At 40.6% G+C, this 18,595-nt stretch overlaps 1 protein-coding gene across 1 annotated transcript in view; it reads right to left on the bottom strand.

Moving 5' to 3' along the window:
• Positions 1 to 18,595, bottom strand: part of atp2b2 (ATPase plasma membrane Ca2+ transporting 2) — a gene marked incomplete at its 3' end in the record, with an annotated part of 74,845 nt that overhangs the window by 30,449 nt on the left and 25,801 nt on the right. The window contains exon 3 of the mRNA XM_079482383.1: positions 3,131 to 3,328. Coding sequence (XP_079338509.1) covers positions 3,131 to 3,328 — 198 coding nt within the window. The remainder of the gene's footprint in view (positions 1 to 3,130; positions 3,329 to 18,595) is intronic.

Raw genomic sequence — 18,595 nt, 5'->3', positions numbered from 1 at the left:
TTCTGTGCTCCCTTTCAGAAGTCAGCTTTATGGGGTAAAACATCGTGTTTAAACTGCACTTCTCTGAAAGAAAACTGAATAAACAATATACCCGGCATACTGTGACAGCTCGTATAAAATGAAGATACAGGATACTATTAACATTGATTTTCGCCTACTATACAGTATAGAATAAGCCATTTTCGATGCAATGACTATCCCAACAATTCAAGTGTCTAGTTTTAAGCCTGGTAGTATGACACCTGCTGATTCCCCGGCCCGTGGCTGCAGCACAAAAACAGGACTCTGTAGATCACTTGATTTGATTTAGGTCCCCCGCAGCAAAGCACTTGATTCTGTACGGCACTTCTGGGTGCACAATGTCATTGAGTTTGTCTGGAGCTGTCCGTGGTGCTGAAGCACAGACAGCAGGCGTTAGATAACAGCTCGTGACTCTGCAAGCTGCACACCAGAGCAGACGCTGAAACACCCTCGTGAGGGTTCACCGAGCCCATCCCGCAGGACCCTTTCTTTCCTTCCATCAGTGCTTTTCTGTGTTACTGCGCATTTTTAACAGAACAGCGTGATTCAAATGTGCATTTTTGCAGTGAATAACTGGGCATTGTTTGGCATAATGATAACCACAGAAAAACACATGCATAACCTGGATGTAAATCTTTACGATTTAAAAGCTAAAATACGTAACTGGTCCCCGATAATGCTTGCCCAATATGCTCGCTGGAAATAAAAGTAAACTGTTTATAATTTCCACACAATATACACTGATGTCTGTCAAGCTCGATAAATGATAAATAACACGGTCCTTATGACTTTTCGTCTATGATCGTAAATTTCTTAATAAAAGCGTGCAAAAAAATTCAAATCATTAACAAACATTCGCAACTTAAACCATTGTTAAATTCTAAAGGAAATTCAGACTTAAAGTTTCCCCGTGTTTTACTCACCCTCAAGGCGTCCTGACTGAATATAACTTTCTTCTTGAAGAATAATGCATTCGAAGTTATACAACCACGCATCGGGCGGTAGAATGGGAGTGAATGGTGGTGAATTGTTTGAAGCTCCAAAAAGTGCCTCCATCAATATCGATTAAAGAGCGGCTCGACATGGCTCTGTGTTCTCAACAAATGTCTTCTGAAGTGAATAATTGCGTTTGTATAAGAGAAATATCCATATTGACAACTCTATTAACGTTAATGTCTAGTTTCCATTATCCCTCTGTTGCGTGAGAACCAGAGGGTTGTTTTTCCAGGCAAATGACGCAGACGTGTCATAAGTTCCGGTGATGTACGCTGCATAATTTGTTCTGTTCAAACAGGATGCCGTCTCTGTGCGAGAGGTTTCGTCACCATCAATTGCTGGAAAAAAAGACTTTGGTTCACGCGCAACAGAGGGATAGCGGAAGCTATTCATCAATGTTAATAGCGCTGACAATATGGATATTTCTCTTTAACAAACCCATTGATTCGCTTCAGATTCGCTTCTTTAAGTAAAGTGTTACCGGAAATTCTTAAGATGACAGGACATTATTACCGAATAAAGGCTTAGGAAATGTTGATATGATGTCAGAAGACTGTCACAAGATATGGAGAATTTTTATTACGCTTCATTAAAATCTTCTTTATCCATTATGATTTTGAAAGCTATACAACATTGCAAGAGCTGCGTAAAATTCCTTCAAAAACCTACTTTCTTGTCCCACAGAGGTCTATAGCAGTGATGGAATATTGTGTGTGAACTATTCCTTCCGGTCTCCTTCCAGGTTTTGTACAATATGTAAATAAACTACCTTCATAATGTCAACCTGCAGTACGAATTCATTTCCAAATGTTCCCTGCTGTTGTCAGTTCTACTCCTCTCACTGTGAAAAGTACGATTTTCTCTCTATCGATCTGTATGGTGCCTGTGCTTATCTTGCATGTGGGAGCAGCAGGCAGAAAATCAGTAAAGGCATAATTCAATCTGAACAGCAGGGCTGTCTGGACACAGGGAGCTGCACCACAATCCATCTTCCTTAAAAGACACAGACAGTGCCATTCTCCATAAAAGCAAGAAGCACGCACAGTCACCAATCTCAGACGCAATGACTGGAAGGACCAAGCGGATTTAACTGTTGCGTTCTTGCATATTGTCCGAAGACAATTTTCAACAGATTTGAGATTATTTCTATCTCTGAATACTGCCTGCTGAAAGGTCCACTGCAGATGTACTTTGCATATGAATGTGAGCCATTTGCATAATAATGTTCGTGATAACCTTTTTTGTCCCATAATTTCTGCCTACATATGTGGCTCGGCTCACTTTAGGCAAAGTAACAACTTTACAAGCCAAGAGTTAATGAGCTATTCTTTGCACGTATCTAGACGGCTTCCAAGCTCAAAATGCACTGGAATTAAGGATCATTTTCCAGTCCCGGTGTAATTGAATCCTCGAGCATTATCGTGATTGATAACACTTGCTCAGCATTCTTTTACATGCGCCTTAATGGTTTTGTCTTCGCCACACATTTTATAGCCTGGCAATTTGATGTACGGCCATCACCCAAAGGTTATTCTTCCAGAGCACACTTCATTAATTCTAAAGGCTCGGAAACCATTCTTTCATTAGACTCCCTATGATGGTCTCTGAATGCATCGTCATGACTGTTAACAGCAGCTCAGAGTGAAAAGACAAACACCGAGATGGCGAGAACATTAAGGCATTGTGATTTACATATTTCATACTGTGGATGCACACAAAAATGGTAGCACCAAGATCAGTTTTGGTCATAAAACAACAAGGTACAAGCAATGCTAGTTTTTCACATGAAATGAACTGCATTAAAAAAAAATTGTGAACTTTTGCATCCCACGTAAGAATGCTCATGGGTTTGGAAAGGCATGAGAGTGTGTAAATGATTTTGAATGAACTGTCCCTATCATAAAAAGTAGGATACAAACCAAAGAGAGATATTTTAGCAAATTTTATTATATTTTACTTTTTGAATAACGCATGGATTGCACCACAGCCAAAGAAAACCTGAACATTTCTCTTCAAAGCATAGTCAGAAATGATAAAAGCCAAGGAGTCATTTTGATATTGTGGCTAAAAGCCATCTTATGTGTCCCAAAGAGAAAGGCATAATGATACTCACCCTCGCTGCGCTCTCCGGGCGGCTGATAAAAGGACAGTCCCAGCGATATTATGGCTGCGATTTCAAGGATGATGAGGGTAACATCTTGTAACGCTTCCCACACTAACTGTAAAAACGTTTTTGGCTTCTTTGGAGGTATAAGATTTTCCCCAAAGGTTTCTCTTCTCTTATCTAGGTCAGAAGTATCACCTTCCAAACCTAAGGTAGACAAAGGACACAAAGATAACAAGTTAGTAACTTTGCAGAAAACACTGAGCACTAAGTGATTGTTTCATGGAACTAAAGCTTGATGTACAGCCAGTTTCATATGAAGTCACAAAATCCTTTGTGGCCATGGCAACAGGGGACTGAACTATTTTCGTTGCTAGAGCACACTGAGATGTGATGTCCAGAGCACTGGTTGAGATATGTTACATTTTTTCTTGGCTGCAGTAAAAAAGGCTTTGCATTCCGTGCCCACGGATGAAAAATGAGCAATCCATCTCTCCGTGTAAAATTGGGTCCTTATGTCACCCACAATGTTCAATTACTCTGCTGACTCATAGCTCAGGCTGTTCTACACACTTACATAAAGCCCTTTTTAGTGCTAATAGCACATGTACAGAGCAAGGCAGCGGCTCGCCACACAACTGGAACGCTTCTGTTACAGTTAACATTTATAACAGGAACATTTCACTTTGAGTCATGCAACGCCACTCACTTGCAGTGTAGATGCAGGCCGGGAGCACTGCCATGGGTGTCACCTTGATTTAATGTGGAAATGAACCATCCAGTCAATTTAACATTATTTATTAAATAGGTTTCCACTTCAATCAAAAATGATATAGTAAACCAGATTAGTGTGAACATTTAAAAGAAAAAAGGATGCCTTTGTATAAGTTTTGTAGCATGGGCGCCGCCATCTTGCAGTACCGCTGATACCTCCACTGTCCTGTATTTAATAGCGTCTCTCCCATTGTGTCTGATGATCTCAGGAAAGCCAACCAACCCGTGATGTCCCCGTTCAGCGGTACTCAAAGATGGCGGCACGCTTGCTGCAAAACCTATAAAAGGCATCCTTTTTTTCTTTTGAAGGGTCACACTAATCTGGTTTACCATTTCAATTTTGATTGAAGTGGAAACCTATTTAATAAATAATGTTAATTTGTCTGGATGTTCATTTACACTTTAAACAGACGTAGAAACAAATAAATAGACTATGTATTTACTCAATAAAAAAGTCATGGATTACAGTTTTCATTTTATTTCCATTACACAGTGAATTAATGTTGCAGTCCTTTTTGGTGATTTATTTAATTTATTTGGTGTTCAATTTAATTTAATAACTTCATTAATATATCTGCTATCAGTTTGTAGTAGGGTTGGGTGATGTCTTTTAAGTTGGAATCGGTCGATGTCTACAGTGAAACATCGTGATGGATGATGACAAAATGAGGCGCATCTTTATACGACGCGGGCTGCGCAGACACGTCTTCTTTATACGGTTAAGTTAGGCGTGTCTTGGCAAACTGTGCACCCTCCTTATTTGGAATCCTGGCTCAACATCGTCATGCCTGCCAGCCATCGGCAATGGGCGATGGCATCGTCTTTCGGCCCAACCCTAGTTTGTAGTTCAGAGGACAAATACATAGATTGTAATGTTGTACTATGAGTACGAGGGAATCTGTAACCTAGTCCACCCTAATGTAAACTGAATAAACCAAACCAGTCCGTAAGATGCTTATCAAGAACTGGATACTCCTCAAGTAATGTACAACTGACGTCTGTTGTCCCACTCACATGTCCAGAACAGCAATCCAACATAATGTGCGAGTACTGTATATTGTCCAGTGTACTATAGCAACAAACACAATAGCTTTAAATCATATGACACAATGAAAATTAGCACATTGTGTTGGAATTCTGCTGTGCAAACCAGACACCTTCTTTTTCCAGGATGACAATGCTCCTTGACCCGTTTTATCAACTTTTTATGATAAAGCCTGTAAATTGTCAACACCAGGTGCAGATTGGTCTTTTCGGCAGGGTCTAATATATGTCTCCTGCATTTCATAAGCGTACTAACTCTGCAGAATCCTAGTTCCTAAAATAGGGATTTTTCTTTGATGTGAGGCAAATAATGTTGAGAACACAATGTTCCAGACTTCACACTTTCTGTGTTTAAAAGACACAGCTGCCAAAGTCAAGGCAGTATATTTCACACAGAGACTGTGGTTGATCATGGTAAATAAATTAATGCACAGATTCACAAAACATTGTAATACGCATGATGCGATGCATCTGCTAAGAGCATGAAAGAGAAAAGAGGGGGTATTGATGAACTAATATAACTATAACCTATAATGTCATATTTTGTAAAAGAATTGACAAACCAGATGGCAAAATGATGTAATATTGTATTATGCAATTCGTGATTGGGCATGACATTACAATCATGACAGATTATCCATCAGGTTGGGTTTTAGGTCCTCTACTCCTTATTTCAATGTTAATATATGAAAATATAAGCCTGCAAATGTAGTTCACGAAATAAATAATCTATTTAATTACTAGAGGATGAATTGTCCCCGAAAACAATCAAAGATTTAACATGACAAACAACCATGTTTGTGAAGTATGGCAGTCACACGCATGACGTGTATCGCTATCATTGAGGCATACTGGCCAAGAATCAGTGCCAACCCAACGCTCCGGTATATCAACAAGCCGGCCAAACACACTCAATGACTCTGGGCGGCGATGGGCACTCCACTCTCTTGGAGAGCATACGAGGGCTCAGACTAGGAGCTGGCAGCTGGACAAGCGTGACTGGGCCAGAGCTCTTGTTTTCCAGGGTCTTGATAAACGGGGTTTGTGGCATGTGCTCGGTTTGTGGATCCAGCTGTGCTGTGCTGATTCCCAGTCCCAGTGCAACAAAAACCTGGCCTATCATAATTTACCAGCAGCTGTCCTCTCTTTGTGTCCGCCCATGTTATCATTGACTCTGTCCAGGCATGGTATAAAATAGAGTATAAAACAAATGTTGGTATTAAACACTGTTCTGGTCAACATCAACTGTTTAACTGTGCCGATGACAAACTAGAGCATCATGTGTCACGATAACTTATGCAAGAACATTTAGCTGCAAGTTAATACATAACAAATGATATACACACCCATATAGCAACAATAAAATACATTAAAGCTATTTAATTTTGTGCTGTATTGTTTTATAATTTCAAGCATTTTTCCAACTTGCTCAGAAAATGTTTCGAACAACTTAAAAAGAAGCATATATGGGTTTGATTCTTTATAGAATATACGGTCACACTTAAGTATGGAAGCAATTCTTGCAACTAACAAACCATTAACTACGACTTTTTCCCCAATAGAGTCTTAATTTGTTGTTAATAAATAGTTAGTAAGGTAGTTGTTAGGTTTAGGTGTTGGGTAGGATTAGGGATGTAGAGTATGGTCATGCAGAATATGTGCTTTATAAGTAGTAATAAACAGCCATTATGCCAATAATGACTAGTATATAATGAGAATTGTCCCCTATACTGAAGTGTTAAAGAATATATTATGTACTGTATACCAGGGGTTCCCAACCTCGAGACCCCCACTAACCTCGGAGGTGGGTAACGTGCACAAACATTGCACGTAACTGTGCACATGCACTTAATTAGGTCTATCCAAACACACGCATAATGACAACACAAAAGTGCTACAACTGATTCGAGCGCTGATGGATGTTCGGCCTCTTTTTGTAGCCTACCTGAGGATGATAGCCTTTCTGACGGCAGCGCTTCTCTGACCTCTGCTGCTGGCCTCCTTGCATTAAATGAACCAACGTTTCATTTCAACAAATACAAATATCCTAAATTTAAAGACAGAAAAATAATCGGCATGCACGTATGGGAATGTTTACCGTGGTGATGTAAATTGACTTTCTGCGCAAATGCAGTTGCTGATGTGACGTATACACCTCAGGGGTCATGATCGAGGGGGGGGATCACAAAGGCTGATGGCTTTTTATTTGAATGGATTTATTTTTAACTTAACTAATGTTTTTATGTTTTGTTACACTTATTGATTAAATACGCTATTCCTAATAATACACGCATACTGATCAAGTGTTTACATTGAATGCATCTAAAGCATCTACCAAATATGTGAACGGAAATATATGAAGGACTCGACATCAAAACGTACTAATAATTACATTTAATCATTGAGAATGACCTTGAGATTTTCTAGGAATTGTGGATGGATGAAATACTTTCTGCGACTGACAGGAGGCTGACACAAAAAGTATCATCAAATCTGACACGGAGCTGAAGTGACAAGAAATAAGATGGTGGCTGCTTCCATGGGAACGCCGAATGACAGAGACCCATACACCATAGACCGTAGTGAGGCTGTGTAAAAAAGAAATTTAAAGGGGGAAACACTGGCACAAAACAATTCCTGCCACCCAGTTTGCAAATTCCACAGTGGGCTAAAAATAAACTCATTAAACATTGGATCTTAATTGATTCTCTGCATGGAGGAGACCTCTCATGCATCCCTTCCACCCGCCGCTGTGTCTGTGACTCTCAGCATTGCTTTCATCATGAGAGTTGTGTTGCTATATTCCTGTGATTGTCATGAAACGATGAGCTGTACACGTATGACTGAATAAGCGGATATCACAGCAGGTGTTGAGGGCGCGTGGTCGTACTCTTCATCACGTGAAAGAGGCGTTAAAGGTTTATTTAAGGAAACCGGAAGATAGCGTGGGGAGATGTAACTACTGTACATTAATGTTTCATAAACGGCAGTCATTAGAAGGTGTCAGCAAACGGCTTCTGTGCTAAACATGATGGTGAAAAGGAAATAAGAAGAAATGTTGTCATTGCGTGTGCCACACAATGAAAGTGTCTCAGGACTGTCTAGCACCTGCTTTTATTACACGCTGAGGTAGCCTGGAGATCACATACAGTATATCACGCTCAACATTTATGGTGGAATATATTGATTTGTGATGCCATTTTAGTTTAAATATCCTGAGCTATATGTCATTGTTTATAGCATAATAGTGTATAGCAGTGACTGTAAATCCAAGCTTGACATTTTTGTTTAATGGCATTACGACAACCCTTAAACCGGTCCAGGTATAATAAACTGAAAGTGCCTCGAAAGGGGGGTGAAACTTTTTTTCGGGGGGTTGTGACAAAAATATCTGTTGTGCAGAGATTGGTGGGGGTTGATGACATAAGTATTTATTGTTTGGGAGCAATCTCCGGGCGGTAAATGACAACAGGGGGTGCTGATCTATAGGGGGGCGGTCCACTTTATACGATACGCACATTGTGACTGCCACTGATTCAAATCACAGCAAAACATACAGTTTATACAATGTAGTGAAAATCGAATAAGGCCGTGCAGTGAAAAGCTGTACAGTACTCTATAGGAAAATGAATGCACAAGAGCTCGATGTGTGCCAGAATGGTTACATATACCTGTATATGACTCTTTGTTCAATGGAACACAAAAGGAGAAATTTGAGACAAGTTTTGTGTCCATACAATGGAAGTCAATTGGGTCTAATGTTGTTTGTTTGGTTACCAACATTCTTCAAAATAGCGTATTTTTTGTTCTGCAGAAGAAAGGAACTCATACAGGTTTGAAATGGCACGAGGGTCAATAAATGATGAAAGAATATTTTGTGTGAACTATCCTTTTAACAACATACATCGGACTCTTGCCAATTCCTTGCGACTTAGAATTACATTTCGGTGTTCAACACACGTATATATACAGTAGTCTACAAAGAGCTGATTCTTAATCTTGTCACCCCTTCATGAAATGAAATTGAGCAATATGGCATTCTTTAGAATATCCCCCCTTGTGCTTCACCAAAGAAAGTACACTATATGACATGGGTTTGAAAAATATATAAATGGATTCCCATTTAGCTAACAGGCTTATCACGAATCATCATTCCAAAATGTAAAAACAGGGCTCTAAGAAAGATCATTTTCGATTTGATACAATGATACGGCACTCGGAGAAGCGGTGGAATCAGCATTAAGATAAAGACAAAATGAGGGAGAGAATGAGAAAAGTCATTTCCATTAAATGAAGTGAAAGCCACAAAAGTAAGTGCTGACCTCATTAGTCTCTAAAAGAGTGTAAATCCACACTGGGGACTCATGCCACCACTTAATATTAAATTCATTAGGGTGTAAAACCAGGACACATAAAGACTCCATTTGATAAAACATATATTGTTGTAATAAGGTTGTAAAAGTAAAAAATATTAAAGATTGTCCAACCTTAACCGAGCATGTGCTCATTTGGTTTGATAGAATAGTCAAAAAGACCCTTTTCAAAAGAGAGCGAGAGAGAGCAAGAGTGCGTTTTTCTTTTTTCACACACTTTGCATACTTCGTTTTTTCACTGTGGTTAAATATAGATCACCATGGAAACCCTACACATAAAGCGTTCTGGGTATCGGCTGGGCGCTCCACACGGGAGCTAGTTAAGAGCAGTGCAGGCACATGAAGATGACATATAGTTCATAACACCTGCATTTATGTACGTCTGAATGACCTAACAGTACGTCACAGGGCTCATGTTGCTATGCGACTTTCACCATACTTTTCATCCCATCTACCATGACGAGTAGAAGAAAACGTTCAATCAACACAGCAACAGATCTTAGTCAGGGAAGACGCCATATTCTGTTTCGTGCAAATGAAAATGAGGATGTGAGAGTGTTACGTGTGCAGTCTGTTCAATAGAGAGCATTGTATTCATGAATCAGGCTGCAGCTAACTTTAATCACAGCGTTACATAAAAGCAATATGGCACATGAGGCTATTCTGTATTGTAACTTGCAGCTCATGCAATGCCCTTAACTCAGGGCTCGCGCATGTGCGACCTGCAAATTTTGAATTTCTTTTCGTTGTTATTTCATGTGGAAAGACGAGTAAAGCGTGACCTGCCAGCAGTGCAGGCTGTGAGTGATAGTCAACTGCGCGGGTCACTCGCATCATTAACGTGTCCCGCCTTTCGCAGTTGTGCACAATCCAGCTCATCATTGACAAGTGAGCGCATTACTATGAGTTTGCTGTGACGGATTTCTTGAGCCCGAGGACGAACGATTAGATATATGAGACGTTTAAAACAAAATTTACTGCGGTGTTCAGGAAACGTCATTTATCTGTTGATTATTTGAGACGCCGTTGGATCATTTCAAATCCGTTCACAGCAAGAACGAACGACAGGCGAATTGTCTTTGTTAAGTTTTATTTGACGTTATATTTAGATGTGACGTGTGAACAAGAGGAAAAGTGTCCTTAATACACAATAAAATGATTGTAAGAACGTGAAAACACAAGTTTCTAGTAAAAAAAGGTTCGTCTGGAGCCCTGTAACTACATTTACAATATAACTTTTGCATTTTATTATTGTAGTTTACTGGGTAGAATGGGCTGTACATATTCATAAAAAAAGGTTTGTTCAGCGACGTGTGTTGAAATTAAGCTCATTCTGTTGAGGTTGTTTCGAGGCAGTGATGGGCGGACAAGACTTCATTAGAAGACCTGAGAACATCATGATGCTGAGGCTGACATGCTTTCTTGCTGTTTAGGGACAATTTAATTAGACATCTGCCGGTGGTGGTGATGTGAACGTGTGTCTTGACACGGGCTTCTCCTGTTCAGACTAGAGAACTGAAGAACTGATGATTCTTCTGTTCTTTATACGTGAACACCCCCGATGCACCAGCAGTCATGAAGAACAAGTGTAGTGATCTTTAAACCCACGCTCACACTGTTGTTGTGTAGAGTAATGATAGTGTGGCTACCGTGGGCAGTGTGTGTGTGTGTGTGTGTTTGTATGTGTGTGTGTGTTTGGGTAGGAAGAGCTGTTCGCAGTAGCCCTCCCCTCTCTCTCTCTCTCTCTCTCTCTCTCTCTCTCTCTCTCTCTCTCTCTCTCTCTTTCTCTCTTCAGCTTGAATGTCAGAGTCAGGTTTCTGGTGCTGGTCTCAGATGTAGCTCTGCCACAATTGTGCCCATTAAAATAAACAGGAGCCCCCTGAACTCATGAAAATCGTATGAGAAATTAGCGTATAGAAGAGGACTTTCCAAAACTTGGTCAGGGCAGTCAGGATTAGATAACTGCTAATAGAAAGTGACTCTTTAGATCATTTTTAGAGATCGGACAATAATCGGTGTCGCTTGAAAAAACATCCGATGATAAGGGTCGATATATACCCTTGTAGAAAATTGATAAACTGTAGTACACACTGAACTATACTATATTAAGGTTAAAGGTTAATTTTACTGCAGTTTACAATAGTAAATATATAGTATACTACAGTAATGTATGTAGACAAACATACAATATATTGTAAAAAATTCAATACACAGAACTTTTTAGGTAACAAATTTAGGTAATCAAAAATGTATATGGCCCATATTTATCCATCTGTATGTGACATTAATACCATTTGTCAGTTATCTGCTTACACCTGTAATGAACAAGGGATGAACACCTTTTTAATGCTACAAGCTTAAAACTGTTTGGCCTGTGTAGCACCAGTGCTGTGTGCAAAAAACAGTTAACGTACGGCTCTGAGACTAATCATAATTACTGCTTGCCTTTGTTCTTTATCAATCATGGAGGGTATTAAAGCAACAACGAGCTACTCCTGCTCACTGTTGCCCCACGTGGTTGATAAACGGAATTGTCTGTTTAGAGTGTTGTAAAAACTGTCACAAAGATTTCCCGCTGGCAGCTCAATACACGTGAGTTTGTTTACAAAGCCCCGGCGGACACAGATACGTATATGTAAACTGTATATGTAACTGAACTGTTTTTTAAATCAGCGTTTCATCTTCGATGTATATCACACGGGCACCAACACTATGGGCTGTAGTAGACTCGGCTGATTGTTAGAAGTAAGCACATTGCGTGTTAGCTACATAGAACATTTGTAATTACCCTAAACACAACGCATGGACGTGAATGTGTTTTGTAACCTAAAGTACTTTTCTTTTGTTCTTTTTTCGGAAGTCACTAAACACAATCGTGACCAGGCGTTGTGTTTTGTGTAATATATGTTATAACTACAGTCAACTCGCTATGAAAACAGTGCAAAGCATGCATATATATAATGATAACATTAGCCTACTCAATGACTGAGCTGTTCACATTTACGGGGTTTACTGGTCTGAACTAAAGAATCTGTTACTTTTTATTGTGTTTTTTTAGTCTTCATTTACAAGCTCTATACACATTCATGACGAGACACGAGAACTCGCTAGCTATCGACACCGGCAACAATTTATTATCTCTCAGCTACCTTACGGTTATAAAGTGTGAACCGGTGGTGTGCCAATGACAGACTAATATCAAATACGTTCAAAAGTACAGTAACAAAAAATGTATAAATAACACTTACAAATCCAGGAGCAGGACCGCTAGGTCTCCATCCGTTTTGCAACACCTTGCCTCTTGCAGCTCACGCCACCGAGTGTAAGCCCATCCGATATTGATTTGACTCTCTCGCTTTCTTTTATTTGCTTTCTCCGACAAAACACTCTTTGGTTTTTTTGGCTGGGTCTGCCATGGAGATGTTTTGGTTAGTTTTGTCTTTATTTTAGCTCTGCTGTTGGCTAAATACTCCCAGGCTCACAGTAAAACGCGACATATGCCGTAAAGCAGAAGATAGGCGGGGAAGGCTGTGCGATTACATGACGGCAAAATGTTGCGATTATATTAAAGAAACAAGTGCATTCGTGGACGTGACAATACATCCATTCTAAGAGATATATTCCGGATATCAGACACTAAGCACAGAGAGGTACCGAGCAGAATTAGCTAAACTAAAGTTGTAAATAAAGTACTAAATATAAAGAGGATTCAACCAGTTGGTTGAGTAACAAACATTTAAAGTAACGACAAAGATAGTCATGTTTCTGCCGCATCATGTCATGTTTCTCTTGGTTTAGTGGCAGGACCATGACAGAGTCTGATGTTTTGTGTGGAGGTGTGCAGTTATGTCCCTTATGGCCTTCCATACACTCTCTCCGGTCTCGTCTCTGTTCCCATCCTCTCGTTATTGATTAATGCCCTACACCTGTTCCCCTCTTGATTTAGTCCCTTATTTAATGCCCTTGTGTCGTCTGTCTTGTGCTGGTTCAGTGTGGTTGTGTTGTGAGGTCATGTGTTTGTTAGTTTAGTTATTTGTAGTTCATGTCAAGAGTTTATTTAAGTCTGTGCTTAAGTGTAGTTAGTTTTAGTCCTGTCCTGTCATGTTATTATATTCCCCTGTTCTGTTCTGTTACCCCCTCGTGGGTCTTTGTTTTGTAATTTATATTAAAGTTTCTGTTAACCCCATACCCGCTGTCTGCACTAGGGTCCTCTGTCTGTGTCTCCCCCCGTGATCGTGACAAAAGATTATAGAGGTTTAAGTTTATTTCCAGTTTCTTTTTCAAAATAGTTCATACCAAGTATATGTTACAATCTGCTTAATTGTCCGTTTGTTGGGATTATTTTCCTAAAAATGTGTCCATCCGTATTTAAGTTCTATTCGTTTAACTTACCTCTACTGTTGAGAATATATATATATATTTTAAATTAACTTAATTCAGTAATGCAAATGTTATTTCATTTTATAACATTTTATTTGAATTTGAAAATTTTGTGCATTTCTAGTTCTTGATGCTTGTTTGAACTGTATATCTCATTTGAGAAATACAAATTTCAGCATTTTCAGTTATCTGTGTGTGCATTTTCCTTGATATCAAGAAAGTTGACTCATTATACCCAGTTTATTGTAATCTCACATCGCAATTTTTACCTCAATAATCGCAATGTGACATTTTCCTCAAATCGTGCAGCCCTAGATTCTAACATTCAACCTAATTTGGTGAGAACTGCATGTGACTGAAGCACATCTCTGATGTAAAAGCTAATAAATGCTGATGTTTCTTAGACAGCTGCAAAGGGACACAAGCACAGTTTAGCATTTAATCTAGCCGCTGCTGTCAATTAATGGGTTAGTGAACATCTAATGCTTATTATCTAGCTGCCAAACCCCAGGCTGAAGCACTGTAACGTTTATGCCGGCAAATGTTAGCACATGATGTTATAATGCATAAAACCACTGCTGAATTTACCCCGCAGTAGGCTTTACAATACTTAATGGGGCTTAAACTGCATTAATCGAAAAATACTGCATAATAATTACAATTTTAAACAATTTTAAAAAGTCCTGAAATCCATTTGACTTCTGTAGTAATGTAATGTGGCATTTTGGAGTGAAACAAAACGTTAAAGCAGAAAAAGCAGGATGTGAGATAAAGCCTACTTTACACTAGTTGAAGATTTTTAAACTTTTCTGGTGTAATGTTTATTTAATAAACAAATGAAAGATGTTCTTCCAGTGCAACCCAGAAGTGTTCTCAACAGCCACAAGTCAAGCATTTACAGTTACATTGAGGCATTTGGCAGACACTTTTATCCAAAGCGACATTGCATTTGCATTATACTATACATTTATACATAGGTATCTGCAATCCCCTGGGATCCAACCCACAACCTTGCGTTGTTAACACAATGCTTTTACCACTGAGCTACAGGACAGCAAACGGCTTTTGTTCGCTGAATGATCATGACAGAGAGAGAGTACTGTACTGGATTTTAACTGTGAGTAGTGTGAACTTAAAGTGGTTCAACCAGAGGAAATTATTCGATATAATATATCAGCCTAAATTTTTATTATCAGCCAATACCGGTAACATTAAGCAATGACCATTAATCGTCCGAAACCAATATGGCCGATAATTTATCTTGCATCCCTAATTTAGTAGTTTAAAGCTTCGGTAGATTAAATGTGGTTACTTACTATTAATCCACCAATCCAACCACGGATGTATTTTCAGAAGGTGTTCAAAGGTTACATTAAAATGTCCCGTGTACAACTCTACTTTGATGTTGTATATCAAAGCTGACAGCAATACTGTAAGGTCTGAATATTATACCGAGAGAAAGCTCCATCACACCAGCGTGACTCGGATCATTGTGTTCTTCGTGTCACATTCAACGGTGATCTTGTGTTTTATACGTTGATACTTTTGTAAGTAATTTGCCATGGTCTTGATTTGGCTTTTTAGTGTGCCCAGGTTCAGTCCTCACAGTGCATTCAATGTTAAACCCGTTTGTGTGTGTCCCCCATGACCTTGGCATCAATAGCAACATTTTTGACAAGAACATTTTCTGACAATGGCAAACCATCTATAAATCCCTGAAAAGTGCCAAAACTCAAAGTTACAGCAAGGACTGGATGATAAAGCACATGCCACAGAACGTACAAACAGCTGCAAAAATAAACGTGAAGGTGAAGAGGGTGAGTGAGAAGGTTACAATATAAAACTAAATCAGTAAGTGTGTTCGTCTCTGGTTAACAGTGTACGGTAGACATCAGGTCGGCTCCAGCTAGCGGAATGACGGATAGGGAGGCCAAAGTTCGAAGAACAAGATGTGATTCACAAACCAAAATGAAGCTGTCACACTTCATGAGGGGTAGCACACTCGCCCACTGCCAGCGTCATTGAGGCCACCAGCCTTCTTTTAAGGGCATTCATTTTTGTTCTCATGCATACGTTTGAGTCCAAAATTATAATTTTAGGAACTTTGTAACTAAGAAATCTAAAGTCCTTTTCGGACGGGACTAGTTTTCTAAACGACGTCTGAGTTAAAACTGTTCAACGCGATGTCTGTGATTTTTATGTACCGATTCGGACGGGACAATATATTATAGAGGTAGCCCCAAGCTGTTTCGTAAGCTTGGGCGCTGCAAAAGATCATGTGCTCTGGATACATGCATTGCGTATAGTCATATGACCCAACAACAGCTGAAGATGGATATTTTGAATAATGTCGGTAACCAAACAACACTGGACCCTATTTACTTCTATGGTGTGAACACAAAACCCCTAAGTACACGGACTACAGCACACTGCAGTGTTTCTGCTACATTCATTTCGCTATGGCAGGTCACCACGCGAAAAATCCTCTCTGCCGTGACGCACTGTTTCCCATTCAGTCATAATTTGTCCGGCCATTGTTGCTAAATTTGCAGATTTAGCGAGTTTTCCAAACCCTTTAGCACGTACAACGATAACTCTAGTGTCTTTTTTGATAAACCGTTCATTCAGTGGGAAACTGTCGTCAGTATTGCCACGCCTGCGTGACGTCTCGCTTTTCTGGTGCAGGATAGTGAGCAAGCCGCAGGAGGCAGAGAGACGCCAAAGACGCTAAATGGAGAGCCTACAACCTTTAGTCAAAAAGTGTAATGGCTAATACTAATGCCCTGGTTTCCATGTGGATTTTATCAGATAATGTATCTTGCTTATAAAAAAGAACTGACAACAGAAATAGAAAATATGTAAATGGCAACAGCTTTATTGGGCAAATAGTTGCTGTGGTGAGGAAGGCGGGACGAGAGCCGTGACGCGGGGCCGGTGGCGTGAGTGATAAGTGCAATCAGCTGTGCGCGCACCGGTCCCGCATCTTATCACGGAGGAGATTGGGAGCTTAAATGGATGTTCGTCAGGACTGTTGACGAGAGAGGACCGGGCCCGGAACTGTGTTTAGTGTGTGTATGTTTCAGTTACTTCAGTGTTAATTGTTTATTTAATTAAAGTTTATTGTTTGAATGTTCGCCGGTTCCCGCTTTCTTCCTTCCCATCTTACGAACTTTGTTACATTGGTGCCGAAACCCGGGAGGAAGGAGGGGCATGCTGTCGAAGAGCCCTCGCTGCCGAGAGGCATCGTGGTGCGGAGGAGTTCGGGCAGCGCGGACAAGGGACGTCCGCCGGCGGCTGCCCGAGGCGGTGGTGCTGGAGCAAGAAAAATCGGCTGGGACGGAGAGCCCGCTGCCGTGCTCCTGGGCCGAGGTGGGATGGCGGCCTTAAGGAGGGAGCGGAGGGGTCGTCGCCGTTGGCCGTGGGCCGGAATCCTGTGTCCAACAACTATGAGGGTGAGGAACAGGAAACGGGGGACCCGCTACTGGCTGCCCTCACGCTGAGGGCCATCGCCAACCGCCAGGAGGCGAAGGAGGATCGGGCCGTCCCCCCGACGTCCAGCACTACCGCATCGCACCGCGAGGAAGAGCCTCTCGGCTGGGCTGAGGACCGAGTGACAGCGTGTCAGGGAACCGGACAATTTTTTTTCTTTTCCTCTCTCCCCTCTCTCGTCCCTGTCGCTCCGGGGGCTCCCGTCTCCGTTCTTTCGTCTCGCCGGTGCATACCCCAGGCATTGCCGAATCCGAGAAAAATGTGCCTTATCTTTTCCTTTTACTGGATAAAATAACACTCCATTTATGCTGCGTAATGGTGGATTCACATGGCACAATTTTTGTTGGTGGATTCACATGGCACAATTTTTGTTATGCATTCAATTACTGTGATACTATCGTCTACCTTAATAAAAGCTTCATCATTTACTGCCACATAAAAGCTTACTACCGGCACACTTTGCTGCCTTCACATGCTCTCGGAAATTTGATAATTCCCACTTCAACCCTAAAATAATTAATGGAACAGTGCTCTTTTAATGTCAAAAGATACTTGTAATGTTTTAAAGCTACTAAATCATCAGTAAAATGTATGTTACCAAATACTTTTAATGTTAGTAATTCCAGACGTTACTTTGGGGTTTGTGGTGGGAAAAATCCGACTTCAGAGGTGTCTTGAACGTGGTATTAAAACTACACAATGATGTCACGAATTCTGAATTAGCATGTGACGTCATCAATCGCCACAGTTTCACACAATCCTAGTGGAAACACTGCACTGTTAGTGAGTTAATTCAAGTACCAAAATGAAAAGTAGATTAACTCACTTATGACCGACTATGTGACTCATTCCAAAAATGTTTTAATGAACTGCATACTATTCTGTGTAAAAGACAGACATCAACCTTCAAGGTCATCCATTCAAGAGCATCATTTCGGCCTGGTCTTATTTATAATCTGTCCTCGGAGGAAATGCTTCCTCCCTTTAAGACCGGCTGCCGTAATGAGGGCACCAGAACTGTCCTTATTAGAGGAGATTGCGCTCCTTCTGAGCAATTCCTGTTGGGACCTCAGATTAAATGGGATATATCAGAGGGGAATGAGAAAACAGACTGGCGCACTAGATTAGTGTGCTGATCAAGGGTATGGGAAGAGTTTTAAGCCGAACTGGGGTGAGACAGGGTGTGTAACCAACCGTGTGAACCTTCAACGCAATGTCAGAGCATCGGCTGTGCTCAGTCAGGTGACATGGAGGCACAGATAAGGGCGGCTGGGTGTCATGGCCGGCTGATGCTGATTGTGTGAGCTGTGGTCATGTTATGTTTGCTGCCTGCCTCAGTGATGTTTTGCCAGCTCACTTTGACCTTCATAGCTGCTTACAGTTTGAACACCGCATCACATTACATTTAAGTGCT

Source organism: Barbatula barbatula (assembly GCF_947034865.1).
Source record: "Barbatula barbatula genome assembly, chromosome: 20".
NCBI classification, from domain to species: Eukaryota; Metazoa; Chordata; class Actinopteri; order Cypriniformes; family Nemacheilidae; genus Barbatula; species Barbatula barbatula.
Note: the sequence above shows the minus strand (reverse complement) of the source record. Positions and strands in the feature narration are given on the sequence as shown.